Consider the following 24,232-nt stretch of genomic DNA (forward strand, 5'->3'; position numbering starts at 1 on the left):
GCTGCCATCTATTGACACAAATAAGTAGACCACAGGTGAATAGTGAGTCAGTTCTTAATAAAAGAGATATCTAATTTCATAGTAATGTCTGACTTTTGCTATTATGCAGGTCTCATTCATTATTTTCAAGTACTGGTAGGCCAGCTTTCTTGTTTTTCTTTGGTCCTAAATGCACTGTAACAGCCTTTCTGTCCCATTTGGCAATTTTAGTGTTTAGTGTGTTTGTTGGATTAGTTTGAGTTAGTCTGAAATCAAAGCATGCACTGGATCTCAATGTCATATAGTGCTGAGCATTGTGAGGTAGAAGTATTGGCTTTATTAGATTAGTGTAGCAAGTATTTTAAAAGAATTACCCAATGTCATAGCAATGTTTGATTTTATTTTAATGATGAGTAAAACAAATAAATGATCATCATTTGCATTAAATTAGTATCTTTATTTGTTTTTATTATTGCACTAAATAACACAATCTGTCACTTGCAGTCAAGATTCTACACTACGCTTATGCAAACATTTCACTAGTTATGTTTGAATACTTTGTGTCTGATGTTTGCACATAATTGGAAAGTGTCATGTACAGTGATCTGAGCCTCCTAACATGCATTTCATTGCTCAGTAAACTGTAAGCTCTACAAATGACAAATAAACATGACTTGATATGATGTTCATCCACAATAGCTATAGACTCTCCAAACAAATGAAACATAATTGTACATCAAAATAATTACACATACAAACACAACAATGACTAAAATGTTTGTATAGCATGCAGACATGATTTTAGTAATGAGATTTCACAGAATTAATTTAATTTTGTGCCGTTTGATTCGGGGCTTGTCATGTACTTGCCTCCATCTCCTGGTGGCCATTTGTAAAAATCTCCAATCTCATGTCTCTCTGCCCAAATATTGATGATACAGGCCCATCCGAGCTGAAAGGGTTATGGATGATAATCTGGAAATAAGAGACCCAGATATAGGTTCTAGGGTTGTACCATATTGTAAAATAATAATAATAATTACATATATTTTCTTGGTTTTGGCAATAACGAGTAGACAATATTCTGCATCCTTCTAAAATGTGTTTGTAAGTCTTATACTAGCTCGCTTTTTTGCAGAACGATTCCGCTAAAGTTTGGCGTGTGTTTTTTTGTTTTGTGCTGGTACCTTGGCTGGTTAATAATAAGTGGTTAGTTCGCAGATGGTGAAACAAAGTTGTCAAGCTGTCCTTAACGGCAACCGATTTCCGACATAGTTTGTAGATTGTCGTCTTTTGAGCGCCATTCGTCTTTTCAAAGTCAAACCACCTCCATGCGAGAGAGGATGACACACATCTAGCAATTTAATCTAACGACGTTGATTGCGAGGTCGATGGTGTCTGTATTTTGTCTCCTGGCGCCGTTTGTTCGCTCGTTAAAAAACAAAACTTAAATCATGCATTAAGCCATGCTAGTTTAACTTGTGGTGAGGTAACCATGTGAACACACTGCATTCTAATAGGCTACATCACGCAGTGAATGCGTGAACTCTCAAGGCGTTTTTTTTTTTGCAAAGTGAGTGACATACTCGATAGTCAGCTCAAGCTTCGTTAAAACAACAATTAAGATATTATCGTAGACGATAGTCTTTTTTTGAATATGAATTGACGTGACTCCATAATTTACCCAAATGGTTTAGTTCCCATTGCAAATCCACCAGTGTTTCCAGCATGGAAGAGAGTTAGTCATCTTGTTTAATAATAATTAATTCAGCAGAATGAGAAGATAATATCTAGGCGCTTTGTCCTCCCAGGTCATTAATTTTATAAACAGACTTATATCAATGAGCAAATGGGCGTGCTTTAAATGAATGCAAATAAAACATATTTGAACATTTATCATCTGATTGGCCAAGAGGTCTGTTCGCAACTCATTATGTCTATTGACTCCGCCCCTGATGCTCGCACCCGACCCTCTCTGCGCTACCGTCCTCAGAAGCCGTTGACGGCTCTAATAGTGACGGATCGACCCAAGCAATATTATTTTATTTTCCTTTTTCATTTGTTTTGTGGAAAAAAAGAGAAAGAGTACAAGTAAGCTTCACTGCACACATCCGTCCTTTACAATCCCCATCAGATCTCTTCTACACATAATCCTGTTTTGAGCTTTTGTATGAGTTTGTGCTAACGGCAGCTAGTTCACGATTATTGCTACAACCTCGAGACAAGTCGAGACAAGACCAGGTTAGTAGCTGTGCCTAATAATCAACCGAGTGCATTATAGGGGTTTATTAAATACGAGTTCATGATAGTAGTGTTGAGCTCCAGCTGTCCTGCTTTTCATCGGTCGATGGAGGCTAACGTTAGCATGCTAACAGCGTCGTTTGTTTGTTTGTGTGTTTGTATGGCACATCCTGGCGAAGATCTAGCTTTTGTATTTTATTTATGTGCCGCTGAACTTTTACTTTAGGTCACCAGCTATTTGGGCAAGTTTAGTGTTCATGTTTGGCGTGGAGTAGTTTGCCACGATGAATGCATTGACTGACTGGCAGCTTGCTTTCTGTGAAATATTAAGGATCCGATTGACTTGTTTTGCTAAATGTGTATGAAATCGCACTTGAAAGTCATTACATTCGACCTCCAGATGCAGACTGGGCTGTTGAATCGTCTCAAATCCTGATGCTAATGTGCTTGTAGTTCTGGCCTCACTTCGCCGCCATTTTGTTTTGTTCTCGCCATCAAATCCGTGGCATCAATTATACGGGCCGTTTCGTTCCCAATGTGCTATTTCTGTTTCTATCAATGTGTATGTAGGCTTCTTCTATATTTATTTACCCAATTAAGGCGATATACGACGATGAAGTGATGTATGTTATGAAACGTATAGGTCTGCCCCCTTCTTGAAACATGGAGGCCGCTGCTATAAGAAGCGAGTTAACCAGTCAACATGGACAATTTACCGCTTTATAAAATATCATCCACCGTATTAATAAAACAGGTACCGGTCTTTTTGTGTGGTTAGATCAATAACAAGTGTTTTGGTGAAAATGTGCTCTCCTTCATTGGCAGTTTGCAAAGGTGGTAATGATCTCTACGCAGCTCAGGTTCATGTTGCGTAGAGATTATTTTACAGGCTTTGCCAACTGGCCATCACTGCTATTCCTAATCTGCTCTGGCCCCAATCAATGACAATTATATGTGGCCCTTTGCATTGGGGTTAAAGTGTTACATAGAGCATGCATTATGTAGAGAGTGCATTTCACTAACGTTAATTGCGCGTCTAATATTAATGTTGGTGATCCGGTTGTTGTCTTGTGTCATTTTAACGCTCCCTTACAAAAATTACTAAAATGGCAGAGTCTTTATTTTAATTATTTTTTCTTTTGTGGCTAACACTTTTTTATTGTAGTAACACTTGTGGTGTTTGAGCAAGCTGTGGTTGCCTCGGTAACTTCTTGTTTGTGCTCTTGTTTATGTGCGTTTTTTGTTCGTATAGTCTTGATGAATTGATGCTTATGTAACTTTTAATATAAAAATATTGTTTTGTTGTGTGTTTTGTACAGGCATTTATCGGTTGTGTTTTTACTTTTGTGGCGAAGCCCTAGTACCAGTGTAGTGCAAACGTGTGATTTTGCATTGCTGCAGTATCTGCTGTATACTGGCATCAGAATTGTATTTGTAATATATTACTTTGCATTTAGGGCATTTGCATTAAATCAAAACTGAAGATGTTGAGGCCATCTGTGGATGAATTGTCCATATACCTACCTACTTTTTTATTGTAATGGATTACAGTCAAATGGACATAGAAGCTGACATGGCATTAAAAAAACAAACAAATGTCAATGATCTGTGTTTATTTTTAGGGATGTACCAATACTGTTATCAGAATTGGGTCAAACTATATATGATATATATATATATTCATATACATCGATGTCTTATCGTCATCGTCAATGTTCCTATGGACCACAAAACGTTGGCACGTACACCATGTTGGAATGGTCAAGAGCTGTCCGTCAACACATGAAAGTAAATTGACAGATACAGTCTGCAACAATCTGTCTTTTCCAGCCAACTTTCAGATTGGGCAAGATTTTAGATGGTAAAAAAAAATCCTGACTTCTAAAACAGGGTTGATTTATTTATTTTTTTGTAGCAAACTGCAAATAAAGTCCTCTACAAATAAATATAATATATCATGGCAAACATACTGAAAATTAGCACCCAGTCAATTAATTACATAAACACGATTAACTGTTTCCACACAAAAGCAGTTTATGCATCGGCCTAAGGCTTCTTCTCCATTCACTTGCATTCAAACTAGAGGTCGACCTGTATATTGGATTTATAGATTAATTGGGGCCGTTAGTTGCATATTTTTTTTTAAATATTGCTATTGGGAACAACTCGTATTGTTTCTGATAGTTACACTGGCAGCCAAAGGTTTGGAATAATGTACAGATTTTGCTCTAATGGAAATAAATTGTTGCTTTTATTCACCAAAGTGGCATTCAGCTGATCACAATGTATAGTCAGGACATTAATAATGTGAAAAATTGCTATTATGAGAAAAAATTCAGAACTACTTAAACTTCTTCAGAATTCTCATCAAAAAATCCTCCACGTGCAGCAATGACAGTTTTGCAGATCCTTGCCATTCTAGCTGTCAGTTTGTCCAGATACTCAGGTGACATTTCACCCCACACTTCCTGTAGCACTTGCCATAGATGTGTCTGTCTTGTCGGGCACTTCTCAAGTACATTACAGACTAGCTGATCCCACTAAAGCTCAATGGGGTTAAGATCCATAACACTCTTTTCCAATGATGTGTTGTACAATGTCTGTGTTTCTTTGCCCACACAAACCTTTTTGTTTTACTGTTTCAAAAGTGGATTTTTCTTTGCAATTCTTCTCATAAGGCCTGCTGCACCCCTGAGTCTTTCTTTACTGTTGTACATGAAACTGGTGTTGAGCAGGTAGAATTCAATGAAGCTGTCAGCTGAGGACATGTGAGGCGTCTATTTCTCAAACTAGAGACTCTGATGTACTTATCCTCTTGTTTAGTTGTACATCTGGTCTTCCACATCTCTTTCTGTCCTTGTTAGAGCCAGTTGCCCTTTGTCTTTGAAGACTGTAGTAGGGATGCACCGATCCGATACTGAAGCTTTTAGACGGATTGGGTATCGGTCCGACGAGCCCAATCCAAATTTGATACTGTGTGTTAGTCATGTACGTTACTGTCAAACTCCAAAAATGACATAAAAGAACCATTAAAAAAACATTAAAGTAGTTCATATGACTTGTGCATTTTATTTAAAGCCACTTGAAGACGTGCGATAGCTCTGTGAATCACAAAAGGCGGTGTTTAATAAGTAAATAGCCTATACAAAATCCACACGCAGCTCCAGTGCATTAGTGAATGTTGCTGCTCTGTTTACACACACACACACACACTCTCACGGCTAGTTTAAGCCTTCATGTGGTGCGCAATATTTCAGCACTACTCGCGAACAACATCTCTGATGTAGATGCTCAAAAGTTCGGTTCACTTATGTTTTTATATACCAGAATTTGAATAAGAAGCTAATTAAACTACTGTGAACTTGCCTACAAACTGACCCTTACAGGACTTCCTGGAGAGTTCAGAATGTCAAAATAAAAGTGTGAGGATTTAAAAGTTAAAGGTGCATGATTGAGATATATTAATATTTAAGTTTAATGGGTTCCATAAAATAACTTTGTGAGCTGATACCTTAAAACTAAATTGAACAAAAAAAAGAGATCTGGAGTCCAGAGACAAGTTGAAAAAATGTTTGCCAAAATCTTATTCTGGAATTACTGTTAATTTTGCTGCTATATTATCCAGTAAACTAGTTAAAAAAAAGTTTTTCTTAAGCTATACATTTATATTGCAATAATGTGTAGTTAGAGGTTTGTGTTTCTTATATATTAAACAGTGCATCCAATTATTTCCACACAATAATGAAAAGATATTCTAACTGATTATGCAAAAAAATAACACCGGTACCGGATCGGCCGATACTGAGATACACCTTTTGTATGAAATCTTCATAATTTTTTTTTTTTTAACAATTTCATGAATTGTATAGCCTTCACTCCTCAAAACAATGATTGACTGATGAGTTTCTAGAGAAAGCTGCATCATTGTTTACCTAATATTGATATTAAGACAGTCTGTTGTATACTGTGGGAACACAAAGACAATGTTAAGCTTCATTTAACTTACCAAATAGCTTTCAACTGTGTTTGATATAATTGCAAGTGATTTTTCTAGTACCAAATGATCAATTTAGTATGGTTACTCAAGGATAAGGTGTTGGAGAGATGGCTGCTGGAAATAGGGCCTGTCTAGATTTGATAAATGACTTTTTTCAAATAGTGATGGTGCTGTTTTTTACATCAGTAACACCCTACTATATTTTATGGTCAATTGAATGCCACTTTGCTGAATTAAAGTACCAATTTCCTTCCGAAACAGCAAAATCTGTACATTATTCCAAACTTTTGGCTGCCAGTATATTTATGGTTTAATTTCTCCATAGCCAGCACTGAGGATTCTATAGTCTGAACTCTTTGGATTAACAATATAACAGCGCCCTCTAGAGTTAAAATAAAAAACAATCACTCCACGTGGAGTTTGTTTTGCAACATTACTAAGCTATTTATAGAGACAAAGCCAGTTTGAAACATTGACAGAAAAAGCCAAAGCATGTATACAATACAGGTTGTTGTTATTATCATGGTGCAATAAATCAGTAATAAAAGACAACCAAAGGTGGTTTGATAATTCATTTGTTTATAATCGCTGCACTGGGAAATTGTGTTGCCGACAAGGTGGAGAGGACATTAGTATTAGCTGTTTGAATGGTTAGAAAACAGCTTAATACGCTGTTTTGAATGGAAAAAAAGTCACTTTTTTTTTTCCGGGGATGAGGTGAAATTATTTTCTGTGGTTATTGACATTATCTCACAAATGCTGTCAATAGAACTTAACTTATATTGAACCCAGAACATTCCTTTTAACCAGCACCTGTTAATCAATTTAAATGAGTGATGGGTTGAGGTGATTTGAGTCACTTGTTTTTAATCACTTGAGGTGATTTTCCAGTTCTGTCTATTACATTGATTCTGTTAAACTTAATAAATGACAAACAACAGTTTAGTTTTTACTTCTATGGTGCTTACATTTAGCAGTTCAACTGTTCTTCTTGACCCTGAAAACATATGAAAGCTTGAAAGTGAACACCCTTTGCCTCTGCATCGCTTTCTCCCTTTTCACTCACTCTTTCTCTTTCAGTCTCAGGACTCACCATAATCAATGAGCGTACAGCGCAATGTCAGAGCGCTCTGGGCAAACGGCAAAGGGGAAGGATGGCAAAACCAAGTATGCGTCTCTCAACCTGTTTGATACATACAAAGGAAAGAGCCTTGAAGCACAGAAGCCTGTTGGTGAGTGGTTAATGTTTAGGCAGTGTTTTAGGTTACTGTTATTGGTAATGCAATAATAAAAATTACGGCAAAAACAGTCAAATCTGGTATGGAATGCCCACTTTGCACAATCCAATAATTTCCCCAATAGATAAAATTAGTTCTCACCCTACTTTTTTATTGAATATCCCATTTCACTCAGAAAAATGTCACTACGTAAGTCAAGTGGGTTCCAAATGCAGTTTCGTGTTTACCTTTTGTCTGGCTTTTACTGTAAGACACATTACCACGCATATTATCATCACCACAAGAGTTGCTGATGTTAATATTGATGCAAATCATCTCTCTGGTCCATGCCACTAAAGTGTCATACAGCTGTAGTGTAAGAGCAAAGAAAGTATTATTTTACAATGTGCCAAGGCAAAAGAGTAATCTAAGAATGTATTGTGTTTGGCCTTTGTGGAAAAAAAAACCCGCAGAAAAAATAAATTCATTGTCTTTCATTTCTAATATTCTTAAATCCCACTCTGTCACCCTTTTTTTTTTTTTTTTTTGACTCTTCACAATTGTTTTTGGATAGTGGAGGACAGCCCACTGAACTTTCAATGTCTGACCTAGGACAGAAGTCTTGTGATTTTTATAATCTTCTCTCCACACATTCACTGCCTGTGTTTTATTCAGGAGCTGAATTACCAAATCTAATGGGGCTTTTCCACTGCATGGTACAACTCTACTCTGCTCGCTTTTTGGGGATATTACACTGTGGATAGTACTTTTTAGTACCATCTCGGTCAAGGTTCCAAGCGGAGCCGAGACTATACTAAATGTGACTTCAAAACCCTGCAGATCACTGATTGGCCAGAGAGAATCGTCACTACCAGCAGCACTGGATTTCCAACACGGGACATCCACCCGCTAGTTTTAAAGTTAGCTACAGTAATGGCAGTATCATTTGTTCACGTGACTTCGAATTGTTAAAAGAAATGGCTGTCCGCAAAATGCCGGGGTCAATAAACGAGGTGCAGACGTTCCTCTTGTTGGTGACGAACAAAACAAAAATGTCTTTCAGGAAGGGTCTCAGCTGTTGGGCTCGCAGCTGAGACATGGCTTCCACCGGACCTACCAACAGTGTAGGGAAAATAAAATACAAAAATTCAAAGTGACTACAGAACCATCAAGAAAAAGTTAAAGTGGTTCGACCAAATGGACGCTATCTAGACCAGCGAGCAATGGGAGGGAGAGTGCCTTGTACTCAGCAACGGCTGGAGTCCACGATGAAGGATACACTGCTTGAAAGCTACACTTTATTTAGTTGACCAGCCACTGGAAAGCTTGCTTTTAAAACAATCAGGCCAATTTAACTATTACGCTTGTGTAAATTCACCACGCAACAAATGATTTATTCAGCACAAGGAGCTAGCAGCTAGTGGTCGTGTTATTGTTTTGTGTCGCGTTTAAGATTGCGTCTTGGCAGTAGAGGTGGTGCAACTATGACGAGCAGCCTATAATCCCACCCACGTTGAGGCGGCTTTAAACAGCAATGTAAAAGCAAATCGAGTCGAACCATAACGTGCAGTGGAAAAGTGCCATGAGTATTTGTCCCTGTATCCCAAATACTCTTTTTCCCAGTGCTCTAGGCAGCTTGGCTGTAAGAAACAAATAGGGCATTGAGAGTTGTCACAGATGTACTTTTCACTGTCTGAAACCACCAACTTGGTCCACTATCACTGACTGTGTGATATATTTTGCATAGCCCAGTCTGTCGTGAGAGTGTTATAGTGGGATTTATGAGCAATTTCTTGAAACAAATCCACATAAGTTAGTTTCACTCCATATCCTGGCCAGCCAAGCATTCCTAAGCCATAATGAATGACGGGCTTTGATATTCTTACAAATGCCATAGTGTCTCCTGCTCAGATGGTGTCCGTCAAGACGGTGTACATTTTCTGCACTTGTTGTTTATTTACCCCCTCTTGTTCCTTTTCTTCTTCTCTTTAGTTGCCCCTCGTCATGGCTTGCAATCTCTTGGTAAAGTTGCCTCTGCACGGCGCATGCCCCCCCCAGCCAACTTGCCTAGTTTGAAGGCAGAGAACAAAGGCAACGATCCCAACGTCTCGCTTATTCCCAAAGACGGCACAGGATGGGCAAGCAAGCAGGAACCAGCAGACCCAAAGAGGTTAGGGTAATTTCCCAACTAGAATGAACAAAAATTGAATTAATCATTAACACTAATTTTGTTTAAGCCCCTATTATTTTCTTTTGTGGTACTCAAAAGGTGAATAACAAAAAAAAAAAAAAAAAACAGATCCTGGCCACTCTTTTCCATACAGTGGAAGTAAATGGGGTCGGTATCTCTAAAATGTAAAAATGACAACAGCAAAAAAGCACTAATAAAGTGGTCCATGTGACTTTATATTCCAAGTTTTCTGTATGTATGTATGATAGCTGTTTTTGAGGAACGAGTTTAAATTTTAAGAGCTTCGGTAGAGTGGAAGATTATCAGTTGTGAATAACACATTTTGGACTGTTTGTCACACAGAAGACCACGAATATAGTGCACAAGTCATATGGACTACTTCTATAAAACCTTTATGGTACTTGCTTCATTTTGGAGCCAGTCCTCATTCACTTTCATTGTATGGAAAAATATGGCCAGGATGTTCTCAGAAATGTGTGTTTGATGTAGGGTTGGGCAATATGGCAAAAAACAAACTTCAGAACGAATCATGATTAAAGGGATAGTTCACCCAAAAATAATTTACACCCTCATGCCATCCCAGATGTGTATGACTTTCTGTATCTGAAGAACACAAATTAATATTTTTAGAAGAATATTGCAGCTCTGTAAGTCCATACAATGCAAGTGGATGGTGACCAGCCCTTTCAAGCTCCAAAAAGCACCCCAGTGGTTAAATCTACATCTTCAAAAGCGATATGATAAATGTGGGTGAGTAACAGATCAATATTGAAGTCTTTTTTTAATCTAAACTTTTTACTTTTAATTTGAGTGGAAGTGGAGTTTTAGTGTTAAAAAGGACTTCAATTTTGAACTGTTACTTACCCACACCTATCCATATGATTTGATATGAAGGCCCTTAACTGTCACTTAACTTAAGCTTTATTGTGGGTATTTAAAGAAAAGAAAGGAGACAGTTTTTACATAAACATGCGCACAACACTGAGGCCAGTTATGGAGTCGTATTGATTATTTTTAGCTGCCTTTATGTCCTTTTTGGAGCTTGGAAGTGTTGGTCCTCATTGACTTGCGTTGAATGGATATATTCACCTCATATCTCCAAAATATTTTCGATATCCTCGCCAATTCCACAGGTGACTGACAAAATTATCAAATTGGACAATCAATTTAATCACAGACCACCCAGGTTCTTTAATCAACTTGTTTGGAGAGAAATCTGTAATCACATCCTATTTAACATGAGTCATCTGTTTTTGATGGGTCTGAAGAAAACTAGAAGATCATAATCTTGGAGGTCTTCCACCTCCACTATATAGAAATACACTCTGAATGGGTACATGTCCATGTTTGTCATCTTTGGCCATGTGGGTTGAGATAATGGCCGTTTTGTTGTTGTGATCCATCTTGCAGTACCGATGTATTGTCAGAAGTGCAGCCGGAGTCGCAGCAGCCTGTGGCCTCACAGACGTCTGCACCGACCATGCCGAGAACACCCCCAGCTCAAGAGGTGCTGCCACACAAACATGACACATCCAACAGTATGACTGTTCCACTACATCTAACTATTGAGCTTACCAAGCTGGCCCCCTTTAGCTATAGTTGTTGTATGTAAAGACACCAGTAAACATGTTGACATCGATGGAGATATATTCAGCCCTATATATACAAAAGTTAGACCCAGAATCTTTTGGTTTTCAAAACATTGAATTAATGCTTTTTAGTTAAATCATTCAGGCAGATTCTTGTGTTTGACACTTCTGCATTTCTCTTAGGTCCCGATTCCTCTAGCCGTAGGGCCAAAGTCCTGGGCTCAGGCAAGTGTTACACATGGAGTACAAGAAGATGGTGAGTTACTGTGCAGTGGTTATGCATATAGATAACTTCTCAAAACGGGAACAATTAAAATGAGTTAAAATCTGCTGAAAATAATTTCTTGGCTTCCTAGAAATTGAAGCTTTTCAATGGGGTAATACTATCAGTTTAAGTATATAACTTTTTTTGAAATTATATTACATAATTCTTTTGAACAATCTGAGCACAATAGCAATGAGGTTATCAATTTTAGTGACATTGAACTTGCGCTACTAGAAAGAGAGGTGTTCTAGGAGTGCGTTTTGATTATTGGTTGTGAATGTGTGGGTAAAACCTGAATTTAGCATCTTGTCACGTACCACTAGGGTTGCCAACTTTCTACCAGCCAAATATGGTATATTTCAGCTTAAAATACAGAGAACGTTTTTCCAATGGGGCTCCAGCATGAGATGCACAAAGGTTAAAGAGGTCCACCTAAAGCTTGTTTACATAGAAAACAATTGGAAAAACAGGGCACAGGGACACAAAAATGCATTCGCTGTGAACAGCCCCTAATACACTTAAAATGAAAACCACTTTAAAACAATGTCCAGGAATAAACTAATTTCTATCAATCTTGACTTTTAATAAACCCTACATTTTGTCATAAGAACAAAGCTGCAATCAACAGAGAAGCCGCTACTGTCAAGTTTGGCATCCGTGTAACATCTATCAGGCGATTATCTCACATAACTCACTTAGGTGTATGTTTCAGGTCCATTTTCCTGATTTGTGAAACATTTTCGGCTGTTGGGGTGTGAGACACTAAAATGCAGGACCAATTGCGTCCCGTATGGATTTAATCATCATGCAACTTTGTTCCCTCCAATACGGGACGATTCTATATTGTACGTGACAATTAGGAAACCTATGTACCAAGCTATTTTGAAAGTTAAACTGTTTGGAAAGCTTCTAATCTACTGTCATGCTACTAAAAAATTTAATTAGGTTAGTAGCTACTTGCCAAAAATTAGTGTTTTTGACTTTTTTTATTCGGTTGAAATCGGTTAATTTCTAATGAAGTACATCATCTCATATTTCAAAGCTAACCACCTCCCTTTGGTCTCTTCACAGGTGGAAAGGGATCAAACCAACCGTCGCCATTCTCTCGCGAGGAATTTCCCACCCTGCAGGCGGCTGGAGACCAGGACAAAGCTGGCAAAGAACAGGCCACTGCAGATCAGTGGTATGGGCCCGGACCAAGCCTCCGCCCCCAGAGTAAGCATTCTAGTTCTGCTATCCTTTCAATAATTCTTGCTATGTCATGTGGTATTCATATTATATTTGATATTTTCTAGTATGTATTGATTCACAGATGTTCAGCAAACTCTTAATAAACAACATGTTGCTTTCTTTTATAGACGTAACAAGTTGGCGGGATGGTGGGGGCCGGGCATTGGCACCCACCCTGGCTGGGGAGGGAGTTGCAGAGGGCAGTGCTGGGGGAACCATGGTGATGGAGGGTGCTGCTGGGGCCCTTTCCATCCTTCACCAAAATGTGTCCTCCCATGGGCCGCCTAGAGCCTCCCCAACCAATAACCCCACACTTCCTCTCCCCCAGCCACCTATTGGCCCGCAGTTCCAGGCTTACAGAGGGATCATGCCTTCCTTCGTAAGTTTAAGAAATTCTGCCAAGTGTTTAAATGAGGACAAGTGATTTCATACCAATAAATTGTGCTTAAGATGCATCTAATGCATCTAATTTTTGCTCTTATATTGCTGTAATTTGTTCTTTTTAGCGGCTATAGCCTAATTCAACCCTTTTTGTTTTTTCTGCATCTCTATCCCCAGATGTATCCAGCATATCTGCCCTTCCCACCCCCATATGGTCCACAGGGACCTTACAGGTATCCAGCCCCAAATGAGGCCCAGAGGTAAGTGATCATTATTGTTCATGTGTTCAATCTATTAGAACTGCAATTATACTAATATTCACCATCATATGGTTGCCATTTTTAATCATCCTCTTATGTATTTTCTCCTCTTGCCAGGTTTTCTCGTTCACAGGGTGGAGTAGGACCGGATGGGCGGCCTCCTGGAGGCCCCCGGGGTGAGGTGGTAAAACGCCCCTCCATCCTCAAACAGGATGACCTGAAGGAGCTGGATGAGCTGGACCATGATGGAGATGAGGGCTGGGCTGGTAAGTGGAAAGCTCTTAATTCCACTAGCTTATTAGAGCTAAATTGGACATTTGAGCCAAATAGAATGGGTGCTTCTCATTTATAAATGAGTTTCTAAATTGTGCATCCTCCTTTTCTCGCTCCTCTGTCCTCGAGCGCATGACCCGGAAACCAATCAAAGTCCACAATCATTAAGGATGTATCAATTCTCTAAATGCACAGCGAGGATGGAGGACAAAGGAGGCTTGATTGATGAAGCACAGGTGCATCTTATGCAGAAGACGTTTTTATTTTTCCACCTGACATACGCATAAATTCTTCTCCCCCATCACATCTGGCTCAACAGTTTTATTTCATGTTTTAACTTTGGGTTTTAAATAAACCATAATTTTCATACTTTAGAAGTGCATCTTAAATTATTAGGTTTTATCATGAAACTATCTGTGAATCAAGTTTTAACAACATTGTAGAAAGCACTCTGAGGTAATGCAAAGACTCTGAAGTGACACGTTAATGAGCAAGGACATTCCATTTTATTGCTTTGGTTCCTCCATCCTTGTTTACTTTTCCTTGCATCCTACTTGCATCCTTTGTTTTCTAAGAGGGTGGAACTAGAATGCAAGGAAAGGAAATGAGGATGCTCATTTTAGAAATGAGAAGCACCCAATGTCTTCTAGAGTCTTTGCACAATGAGTGTTTTTGATGTCATTCATGTTTCTCAACTTCAGTCTTAATTTAAATTGTAGTAGAGACTTTAGCTTGCAGCGAGGGTGCTCCAGTTGATGGCTACTTAACAAACTAATCAGTTCTAATAAAGTTATGAGTTTGCTCACACAACACACTTTCAGTATGTACAGCTTACACAGTAATGGCAGACAATCTGTTCTCACCAGAAATGGCAAGAGCTGGTCCTTTTATTAGCCATCAATGTAAACAGGATGTGCCTTAAATATGGTCTTGATTCTTTGCTGTTCATATAGTCTATTGCATTGTATCTATATGATAAAAAACATATAATGTAAACACTCTAAATTGCTGGATGTGTTTTCATTTTGTTATTGATGTATTTTATATTGAAACAGGAAGTTTTGGCCTTTAGTTGATATATCAGCCTGGCAAAACCATGATTTGATTCTTGCTATTGCTAGTCAGTGTCAGGTGATATTTTCGGTGGACATTCTCATTCTAGAAGGCATTTGATTGTAACAAATTGTGTATAGGCCACCATCTGGGTGGTCCATCAGTATTTTTGATAATTTTTCCTGGAAGAGACTGACTGATTTTCTTTTATATTTTTTTGCTTTGCTCTCAGGGGCACAGGAGGAAATTGACTACTCTGCCAAGTTGAAGTTCAGTGATGATGAAGGAGAGGATGACAGGGAAGAGGAAAGGACTGAAAACAAAAATGGACCCCAGTAAACAGAAATGTTCTCCATTCAGTCAATTTGTTTTAAACTGCTACACTTATTATTTACAAACCTTTCTTATTTACGTTCTTCCTTACCAGGGAGCAACAGAGATCCCATGAACCTGTTTCTTGGTCCCGAGCATCTGACAGTGGAGGGAATTCACGGTGCACCCCTCCTTGCAGTTCTGACGATGGCTCTGCACCCCCCTCCAGCAAGCCAGGCTGGGCCGAGGAGGGAGGAAGTAGCTGGGGCAGTCAGACAAACACAGGATCTTATCAGGTATGAAACTCATCGCCCCCACACGGGTGCAAATCTTTAGTGTACCACTGGCCTCTGCCGACTAATGTGTACTCACTGTGAGGACGGGAACAATGCTTGTAGTGGTTCCTCGATGACTCGCTGTTTGATGCGTGTACCCATATGCTGTGGTGTAGGCCTGGACTAGGTGGCCCAAGGGAGCAGCCCCCCCCCCACCAGGGCCACTTGGACAGGGACCCTACTCCTACTACCGCTAGGTATATGGGGAAAGCATCCAAGTTATAGGACAACAATGAGAACAAGAACTAATAGAAGCATGTTGGTGATAATGGAGTTTTCATTGGTGAGCTTTAGGTTTACATATGTAACTCCCCTTCTATCAACAGGACCAGCTTTCGAACCAGTCGGCAATCTCAGGCCCCAACCTGGCCCCTCTGAAGCTACCCAGCGGTGCCCAAGCACAGCAGCAGGCAGGGTCAGTGCCAGGTGGGCAGACCCCTCCTCCTCCTGGCGCCTTGCAACCCCAGCAAGAGGACGAGGACGAGACATGGCGACAACGAAGAAAGCAATCATCTTCAGAGATCTCCGCTGCGGTAGAGCGTGCCCGCCGTCGGCGTGAAGAAGAGGAACGGAGGATGCAGGAGGAACGCCGTGCTGCCTGCGCAGAGAAGCTGAAGAGACTTGATGAAAAACAGCAGCAGCAACAGATCATTAATCCCAGCTCTCCCAGTGATGCTCCTGCCAGCAGCCCAAGTCCCTCCTTGTCTGCGCCATCCTCGTCTCCTAATGTCAGTCTGCCATCATCACCCTGCATGGACCCAGAAGAACCCCCTCTGTCATCTGCTCAGACAAGCAGTGCAACATTGGTGCTGAACGTAAATAATAGACAGAGGGCTGGCAGCAACAGCAGTCATGACTCCAACACTGGTTAGTTCTATTCCAGAAAGATATCCAGTAAAGTAAGATGTTGAGCAGTCATATGAGTGTATGACATTACATTTGTAGAGTTCGGTCGATATGGGTTTTTTTACTTACAAAATTAGGTTTTGTGAGTTTTAGACTTTAGATAGCTGTTTCTGTTTAGTCTTAATTTTGGTAATTTTTTTGTATGTAAAGAAATTGTAATACATTAGGAAGAAGGAAATAACAACAGTGCACACAGTAGTCAATCACTTTTTCTTACAAAAAGACAGAATTATACTAATTGCACATACAGTGCACAGTAAATATGACATTTACATATATGACAACGTGGTAGTAGTGCAGATTCAGTGAGCAATAATCTACTGACTACGTCCAGTTTACTCAGCCCGGATTGCCTGCTTGGACTATCACATGCTGACCATTGCGCAACATTCGTTAGTCAGAGGGACACAGTTTTGATCTTTTATAAAACATGCTTGAGGAATATATACGAACGCTTCATGGGAAGAAAATTAATTTGTGCAAGTTTCATGAGGTATGTAAATAAAATGTTTAAACAAGACATTTGCACATTTTCATATGATATATGATAGAAGTTTTATTGATGTTTGCCTTTATCATTTGACAAGACAAAGTTAAGTTACAGGGAACTGTCGAAAGAGAGAGAGAGAGAGAGAGAGAATGAAACACATGAGGTTTGTCAATTAAATCTGTTTAAATGAGATTTCTGCATGTATGAAGACAGTATATGATAGATCAGTTGTTTCATTTTCCCTCTCTAAAACTTCTCTTTAAACTGAGTATATGTCTGAGATGCGAATGAGACTGCTATACACCTGACTTATTGTGATAACACGATGGCACAAAAGAAATATAACTGTTATTGGTCGTTTACATGTCTCAGACAGCTCCTTCATGTGCAAGCAGGTGATTCTTGCTGCCATTGCAGCATGAGAAACGAATTCGCCAAACTTTATTTATCAGCCCCTGTAATATATAATTCGACCATATACATATGTTGATTTTATCATTTCCTTTTCAGAATCTCAGCAGATTCTGCAGCCTCAAGTCACCCAGCATCAGCAATCCCTGGATGTTCCAGTGCCTGGAGATGGCAAGGATGAACCTGTAGTAGGTGGGTCACACATTCGTAGCACTAGAGGTGGAGATGATCCTGTGAAGGTCGAGAATGTTGGTGGAACAGGACGGCAGGGAAGTGGTCCTCCCGGACAGGGCTTTTCCAAGTATCAGAAATCACTTCCTCCTCGTTTTCAGAGGCAACAACAGGTCAGTGTTTTGTATCAAATGCATTCCAGCCCAATTATATGCAACAAACTCTTCATTTATTTGTCAGTGTTTCAATTAATGAAATATACTGTACTACCTGTGGGTTTTAATAAAGTGTGCTTAAACAGCGCATGATATATCCAAGCAGAAATGTGAACATTTCTTTAACTTATTTGAAGCTCTATCCTCAGGTACTGAGATAATTTAAAGTCTGACAAATAGGAGTACAAATTGTGACTTTTATCAATGTATGAACAGGAGCAACTTATCAAACAGCAGCAGCAGTGGCAACAGCAACATAACCAGATTGCACAAAATCAGCTCCAGTCCCATTCTCCGAATCTGCAGGGGCCCTCTCCGGGCACCACACCACAGTCTGGGCCCAAACAGCCAACCCTTTACCCCCCTGGTTCAATGGGACGTCCTCCACCTCTTCCCATGAACTTTGATCCCCGCTGGATGATGATGTCCTATATTGACCCTCGCATAATGCAGGGACGTCCCATGGACTACTACCCTCCCAGCATGCATCCTTCAGGTTAGTAAAGAACTGAATGAAATACAATTTAAGTAGTAGACCAAAACCCATGCTTGTCCAGAGACAATAAGGGCTTTTGTGTTTCAGGGATAATGAGTCGAGAGCGTTCTGATTCAGGTGGCTCTGGGTCAGATCCCTTTGATAGGCAGCAGCATGGTGGACCCCCTCACCCCCATCGTGGCACACCCCCCATGGATCCTAAGCTGGCTTGGGGGCCAGGGGGTACTGAGGATCGGGGACTGAGCTCCCCCCTACGGCAGAAAGCTGTAGAGGAAGAGGATGGCAAAGGTCAAAGGTAAGTAGCAGCTGTTCAAAACATAATTGTATATAAAATAAATAGGGAAAGATTTCCAAACTGTTCCTTTCCAAAGTTGTAATATTTCTTTTTTTGAGTTTTTATAAGTATAAAACAAATGTTTTCTTTTCTAAATATTTCTAGAAGTGACACTCCTCCAGTGCGTATGCGAGAGGGAGGCACAGCTCCTATTCAGCCCCCAAGTATGTCTTCCAGCTGTCCATCTGGCTCATCCAACCAAACCCCGCCACCTTTAGCAATTCAAGTTGGGGGCCAGGGTACCGGCCATCATGGCCACCATCAGCCTTTTATGGGCGGGCGAGGAGGTTACTGTAACTACCATGACAATGGATCCAGGATGGGCTCCCACCTGCAGCAAAGGGCTAGCAGTGGAGGGACACTTCATGGATTTAGCCATCAGGAGGGGGGTCAACAGAGCCAAATCTGGGGGACTTCTCAACCCCATTATGATCGTAATGGCCGTTCTGATCACTCTGCCTTGGAGAACAACTCGTATATCCAACACCATGCTCCACCCCCTCATTTCTCCCTTCATCCTCACAAGCAGGAGAATGGTAGGGAGCGAGAAAAAGGAGGGGAGCCAAAAAAGATTGGCCCTTCACCTCCACTCCATCAGCCGTCCGTCTCCTCCTGCTCATCATCATCATCTTCCTCAGCCAGGGAAGATGGCAGTGGGAAGCAGTCCCTACATAATCAAGTCCCACCCCAGCATGAGCACCACACTGGATCCACTCATGTTCCAGGAAGGAAGCCGGATAAAATGGGATATACACACAATCAGCCCCCACAGCATTCTTTGCAGCAACACCACCCTAAAGCCAACTCTCGCAGCCGGGAACACAAAACTGAGACACAGTGGGGCCCAAGGCCTGGTAGCAGTAGCGGAAGTGTTGGGTCATCCCATAACAGAAAGGTAGGCTCTGGAATGAGTGGAAATACTGGAGGGGAAGAATCCATAAATCAGGTAGCTGAGAACAAGTCCTCTGCCCAATCAGCAGATGGTGTCATAGTCAAGCGGGCAGGTCCTATTAAGAGACCAATTTTAAAAGAGATTGAAGGAGAAAAGACCACTGGAGGCTCTGGGAAAGTCAAAGAACAAGATACTACTCGGACAACCACCAAACAAGAATCAGCCTCTGGGGCTCAAATGTCCTCCACACCCAGTGGGACAGATGATGCAGCCTTGTCAAATAAACCCAGAACAGGTGGAAAGGAGCGAGGTAACACTGGAGGTACAGGTAAAGGATCCAAAAATGGAGACAACGCCATACAAAGTTCTGGGTATTCTGCTCCTCAATCCAGAAGGGAAAGTGAGCGTTCTTCTGAAAGAGGGAGCGCAACTTACCATGGATCCTCATACAGAGGTGGGCGATCAAGCCGTGGCAGAGGAGAGTTCTATGGTCGAGGCAGAGGATACAGGGGCACTTACACGGGCAGTGCCGGTATTAGCAGTCGTGGGAAAGCAGGTGGCAGAAGCAGTGGGGCCTACAGGCCAGCTGCCAACAGTGGCTACCACCATGGACCTTGTAATCAAGAATACAAGCGGGAGGCATCATCTGGCAATAGTAGGCATGGACATGGAGGCCCTCAGTCAAATCCGGGACGTGCTAGGAACCGCAGCGAGACCCGAAGTGAAGGCTCTGAGTATGAAGAGGTGCCTAAGAGGAGGAGGCAGCGGGGATCTGAGACAGGCAGTGAGAGTGCTGGTAGTGATCTTGCTCACTCTGACAAAGAGGACCGCAAACCTAACATCAAGACAGGCACTGGAGGAGAGAACCCATCAACAGGCCATTCATCCTCTTTAGCTCCAACCAGAAACTCTCAGACGAGAGTATTCACACCAAGGGGAGTGCCATCAAGATGTGGTAGAGGTGGAGGAGGTCTTCATAGAAGTGGAGGCAATGCTGGAGTCTCTGGCGGACACAGATCTGGACCTGGCCCTCCTTCCCATGGCTGGTCTACAAAATCAGCAACTGTGAGAAAGCAACATGCATCCTCCCTACCATCTCCTCCCAAAGACTGTGGTCGTGGAGCTAATAGCGAAAAGAAGATTGGTGACCAGAATCGGTCTCAGATTCAAAGTACAAATTCCTCAGCACCTAATCCCCCTGTGCCTACTGTCCAACAGGGGTCCACTGAGAATGGAAGTGTTGGGGCTCAACTGTCCTCTAGTAATGTTCCATCAATTTCCACTGGCTCTACTACACAGACACTTCCTCTGTCTGCTTCAGATGGACAAAGTTTTCCTCCTAGAGGATTTGAGCACCCCCCTCGTCGTAGGCGCCATGGACGATCTCAGCATCAACATGACAAGCCTCCCAGATTCCGCAGGCTGAAGCAAGAGCGAGAGAATGCAGCTCGTATTAATGGAAGCAGTGAAATTATTGTAGGTGTAGCTGGACAACAGCAGAGGCCTGCTTCTCCGTTGCAGAATTCCCAGCAAGAAACTAATAGCACTCCCAAAGCATCTGTCGCAAATGCAAACCATAATATCTCCGCAACTTCTAATAATCATAATAATAGCAGCCACCATGGGGTTGGAAGCCAAAATTTCAATAGTCACCACAACCATCATTACCAGGGCCTCTCCCAGTCGCACCCTCAGCGCCATCATAACCATAACCCAGCAGGGGGTGCCAAATCTCCTGACGTCTCTAACCAGAACTCTGACCAGGCCAATGAGGAATGGGAAACAGCTTCCGAAAGCAGTGATTTCACTGAGTTTCGCGAAAGAGAAGGTGGAGGAGGTGGTAAATCCTATTCCTCCCATCACCATCATTCAACAGGAAGAGGTAGTGGAGGTGGAGAGAGAGAGATGACCGCTAAAGAATTGGCCACCAGCAAGAGAAGCTTCTCCAGTCAGCGCCCTGGAATGGAGAGGCAGAATAGAAGGGTGAATGCCTGTGGTGGTGGTGGTGGAGGAAGAGGCCACAGGGGTCCACAGGGGCCCAGTGGTGGTGGGCCTGTAGGTGGTGCTGGCAATGGTGGGCCCAATCGTGGTGAGAGACGTGGCAACTGGCCCTCCCCTAAGAACAGGAAGTGATTTTTCTTTTTTAAATTTGGAAATATTTCAAATGCATCCCTCTTTCATTGGCCACTTATTTCTGTCAGTCCTCTTCCCCTCTTAACATGTTAACACTTTATTGTAAAAGATTAGTTAACAAGACATGTACACACTCATTCTAGCTCCCTTGGATTATTGCTTTTTTTGTCCTTATGTTGGAAATTCACACTCTGTGCCCTTTCACTCTCCCATAAATCCCAAGTTCTATGATGAGATTTGACATACTCAAAGATAAAGTATCTTTTGAGACTGAAAATAGTCAACCAAAAGACACTCATTTATTAATGGATTTACAAGCACAATATGACATCAACCTGATTAAGATGTGCTTAGTTTGTGTATGCTAGGCATGTTACATGTATTTGTAGAACTGTGGCTTGAAGCATATATCGAAGGCCAGGGTTGATTATATGTACATGTGTATTCACATTGCATAATTTGGATTGTGTATTCACTGTGTTCTCCTTCAGGTTGGCTCTTGGAAGTTCCTCTTTTAATGAGAACAAATGTATCATAGATTTGTTTTTCCCTCTTGTGTTTTGAATTCTTCCCCTTATCTTAATTTTTCATTTCAACCTCACCCCTCTTTTAAAGGTGAGGGTATATTTTTTTTTTTCTGCAAAGCAGGTCATTAAAATTAATTTTTAACTAAAACCCCCTTTTTTGATTTTGAGCTCATCTTTTACTGCAGTGCTTGCCAACCCAGTACAATACTACTGCTCACATTTTACTTTCATGTCCACTGGTTCAGACCTACATGGTGTCACCCCCGGTTTTGAAATCAGGTCTTCACTGCTCATTGCTTTGGGTTTACAAATAGTTTCATTAGCTATTCATTAGTTTCTGCCTCCGCATGGAATTGTAGTTTAATAGAGTACATTTATACATGTTTATATAATTAAATGAAGTGATCTTAAGGTCCTTTAAAGTTCCCATTCATTAATCACTTCATTTTAAGACTTTGCTGTTTGACTCTTGGCCTTTAGTGTATGATCATCATTAAATTAGAATTTCTTTTTTTATACATCTGTTACAGATTCTTTCTGTCTTGCATTTATTGAGCCAGTAAACTCCTGTAGGATGAAGATTGTTCAGTGTTTTTTTTTTTTTTCCCCTCCATATGACTAGCTGTATATTGGGCATCTTTTTGACTAGGTGTCATACTGCAGTTCCAGGTTATTTAACATGGAATGCAAGTATTGTGCTTTTGTTATATTCACTTAACAGTTCTAGGACGTGTAGAGAACCGCTCTTTGACCACCCTCTGCTTTGTAAATTACCTTTATTTTAAAAAAGAAAGTTTGACAAGCTCCTCTTCCAGTCTGTATTTCCAAAGTCCCCCAAAACATTTCTCTGAACTATGGGCAATTGCTCGCATCTTTGGACTGAGCTTCAATTTATCTTCTCAGTGAGATATGTCTATGCCAAGGAGTCTGTGGCCCTTTTTGAGTAGTGTTACAAAACAAGACATTGATTCTGTGTGCAATATGCCTGAGGTCAAACAAAACTTGCCCATCAACTATGGACATCTGCTAATGCTTGTGAACGGAGTCTGAGCCCAGGTTAACAAGAAACAACAAATGCTTGATGTCTAAATTGAAACTGATGAAAGCATTTTTGTACTCATTTTGACCAGCATCTGAATTCTACTGGTGTAAGTTGGGGTTTGTTTGTTTTCTGGGAATGCCTTGATCAGCTTTGGAATAATATGTAGGGCTTTTGAATGAAATGTATGTGTGAGTAAGGCATTGAAAAAGTATGTGTGAATTTATCTGATCTTTACATGTAATGTGCTCTCTTGGATAGAACGCTTTGTGAAAGGGGAATATGAGTCCCAATTGCCCACTTTTTCGACACTATTAGGATGTTTATTTTATATAGGATATTTTCATTATATACATTAAAGTGTATACATTTAATCCAAATGAAGTGTAGTGGGGAAAAAGTTAAATCGATATTTTTTTTCCTATCTTCTAAGAAAAATAAAATGGGTTTATTTAACTTTTCTCAGACATTTTATGAAGCATGGTTTCATCCTCCGATACAGCTTGGTGGGTAAATTTATTGGAGGCCATTCACATCGGCTTCCAATGCCGTTAATCATCTCTCTTTAACTCTTAATCTGTTGACGTGGTCACATTATATGTACCAATATTTGAATAGAAATGTGTATTCCTTGAAATACTCGAGATTGTATTATACTTCTAACTATACCAACGTACCTGAAGTTGTCACTGCTGTCCTAGCATTTATGGCTTATTATTGGTACCTTGATATACACACATGTACGTATATTAGTATGCATCTGAATTTGTCTGCCCCAACTTACATTCCCACTCACAATCGTTGCCATTTTAAGTTCAAGGGAGCAATGTACAAGCAGAGAAGTGTCTTATAATAAAAAGTATACAGAGAAAAAGTTAACAAAATCTTTTGTTTTAAAGAAAGACCTGTGGTTTGACTTTATTTCACCATCAGTGTGATTGGGGGGGTGTAGGGTGAGTGACTGCACACAAGAGATCCACATTGGCAGTAGAATCAACAAACATGAACACTATTACTGTAAATGCAACACTAAAGGTTCACTCAGTAATTTTTTTTCCCTCATTTAAAAAGTTCTAATGAAATGAATAGTCATTTTGAAACATGTATAAAATTATGACAACTCACATTAATCTTAAGTTATTACTCTATTATTAGCCCTGTTATTGGACACTTTCATTCACTGATTGTATTTATTAATCATGGCCAGTTATGAAGAGTGAATTTTGACAATGATGCAGCGTTCTGGCCACTAGGTGTCAGTGTAAGCCAATGTATGACTTCGACATAAGTAAATG

At 40.5% G+C, this 24,232-nt stretch overlaps 1 protein-coding gene across 2 annotated transcripts; it reads left to right on the top strand.

Moving 5' to 3' along the window:
- The first annotated feature begins 1,958 nt into the window (after positions 1–1,958).
- Positions 1,959–23,802, top strand: LOC127619781 (protein PRRC2A-like). 2 transcript variants are annotated; one of them, XM_052092763.1, is made up of 16 exons: positions 1,959–2,070; positions 7,298–7,449; positions 9,427–9,604; positions 11,036–11,132; positions 11,398–11,470; positions 12,551–12,694; positions 12,838–13,088; positions 13,268–13,350; positions 13,468–13,616; positions 14,909–15,011; positions 15,104–15,284; positions 15,650–16,190; positions 17,230–17,474; positions 17,733–18,012; positions 18,100–18,307; positions 18,452–23,802. In XM_052092763.1, exons 2-16 carry the CDS (start codon positions 7,335–7,337, stop codon positions 21,369–21,371), a joined length of 5,568 nt encoding a protein of 1,855 aa, XP_051948723.1. In that variant the 5' UTR covers positions 1,959–2,070; positions 7,298–7,334; the 3' UTR covers positions 21,372–23,802. The 2 variants fall into 2 exon arrangements, with proteins under 2 accessions (XP_051948723.1, XP_051948722.1); XM_052092762.1 differs by lacking the exon at positions 1,959–2,070 and adding an exon at positions 2,077–2,220.
- Positions 23,803–24,232: the final 430 nt, after the last annotated feature.

Source organism: Xyrauchen texanus, chromosome 26, assembly GCF_025860055.1.
Source record: "Xyrauchen texanus isolate HMW12.3.18 chromosome 26, RBS_HiC_50CHRs, whole genome shotgun sequence".
Taxonomy (NCBI): Eukaryota; Metazoa; Chordata; class Actinopteri; order Cypriniformes; family Catostomidae; genus Xyrauchen; species Xyrauchen texanus.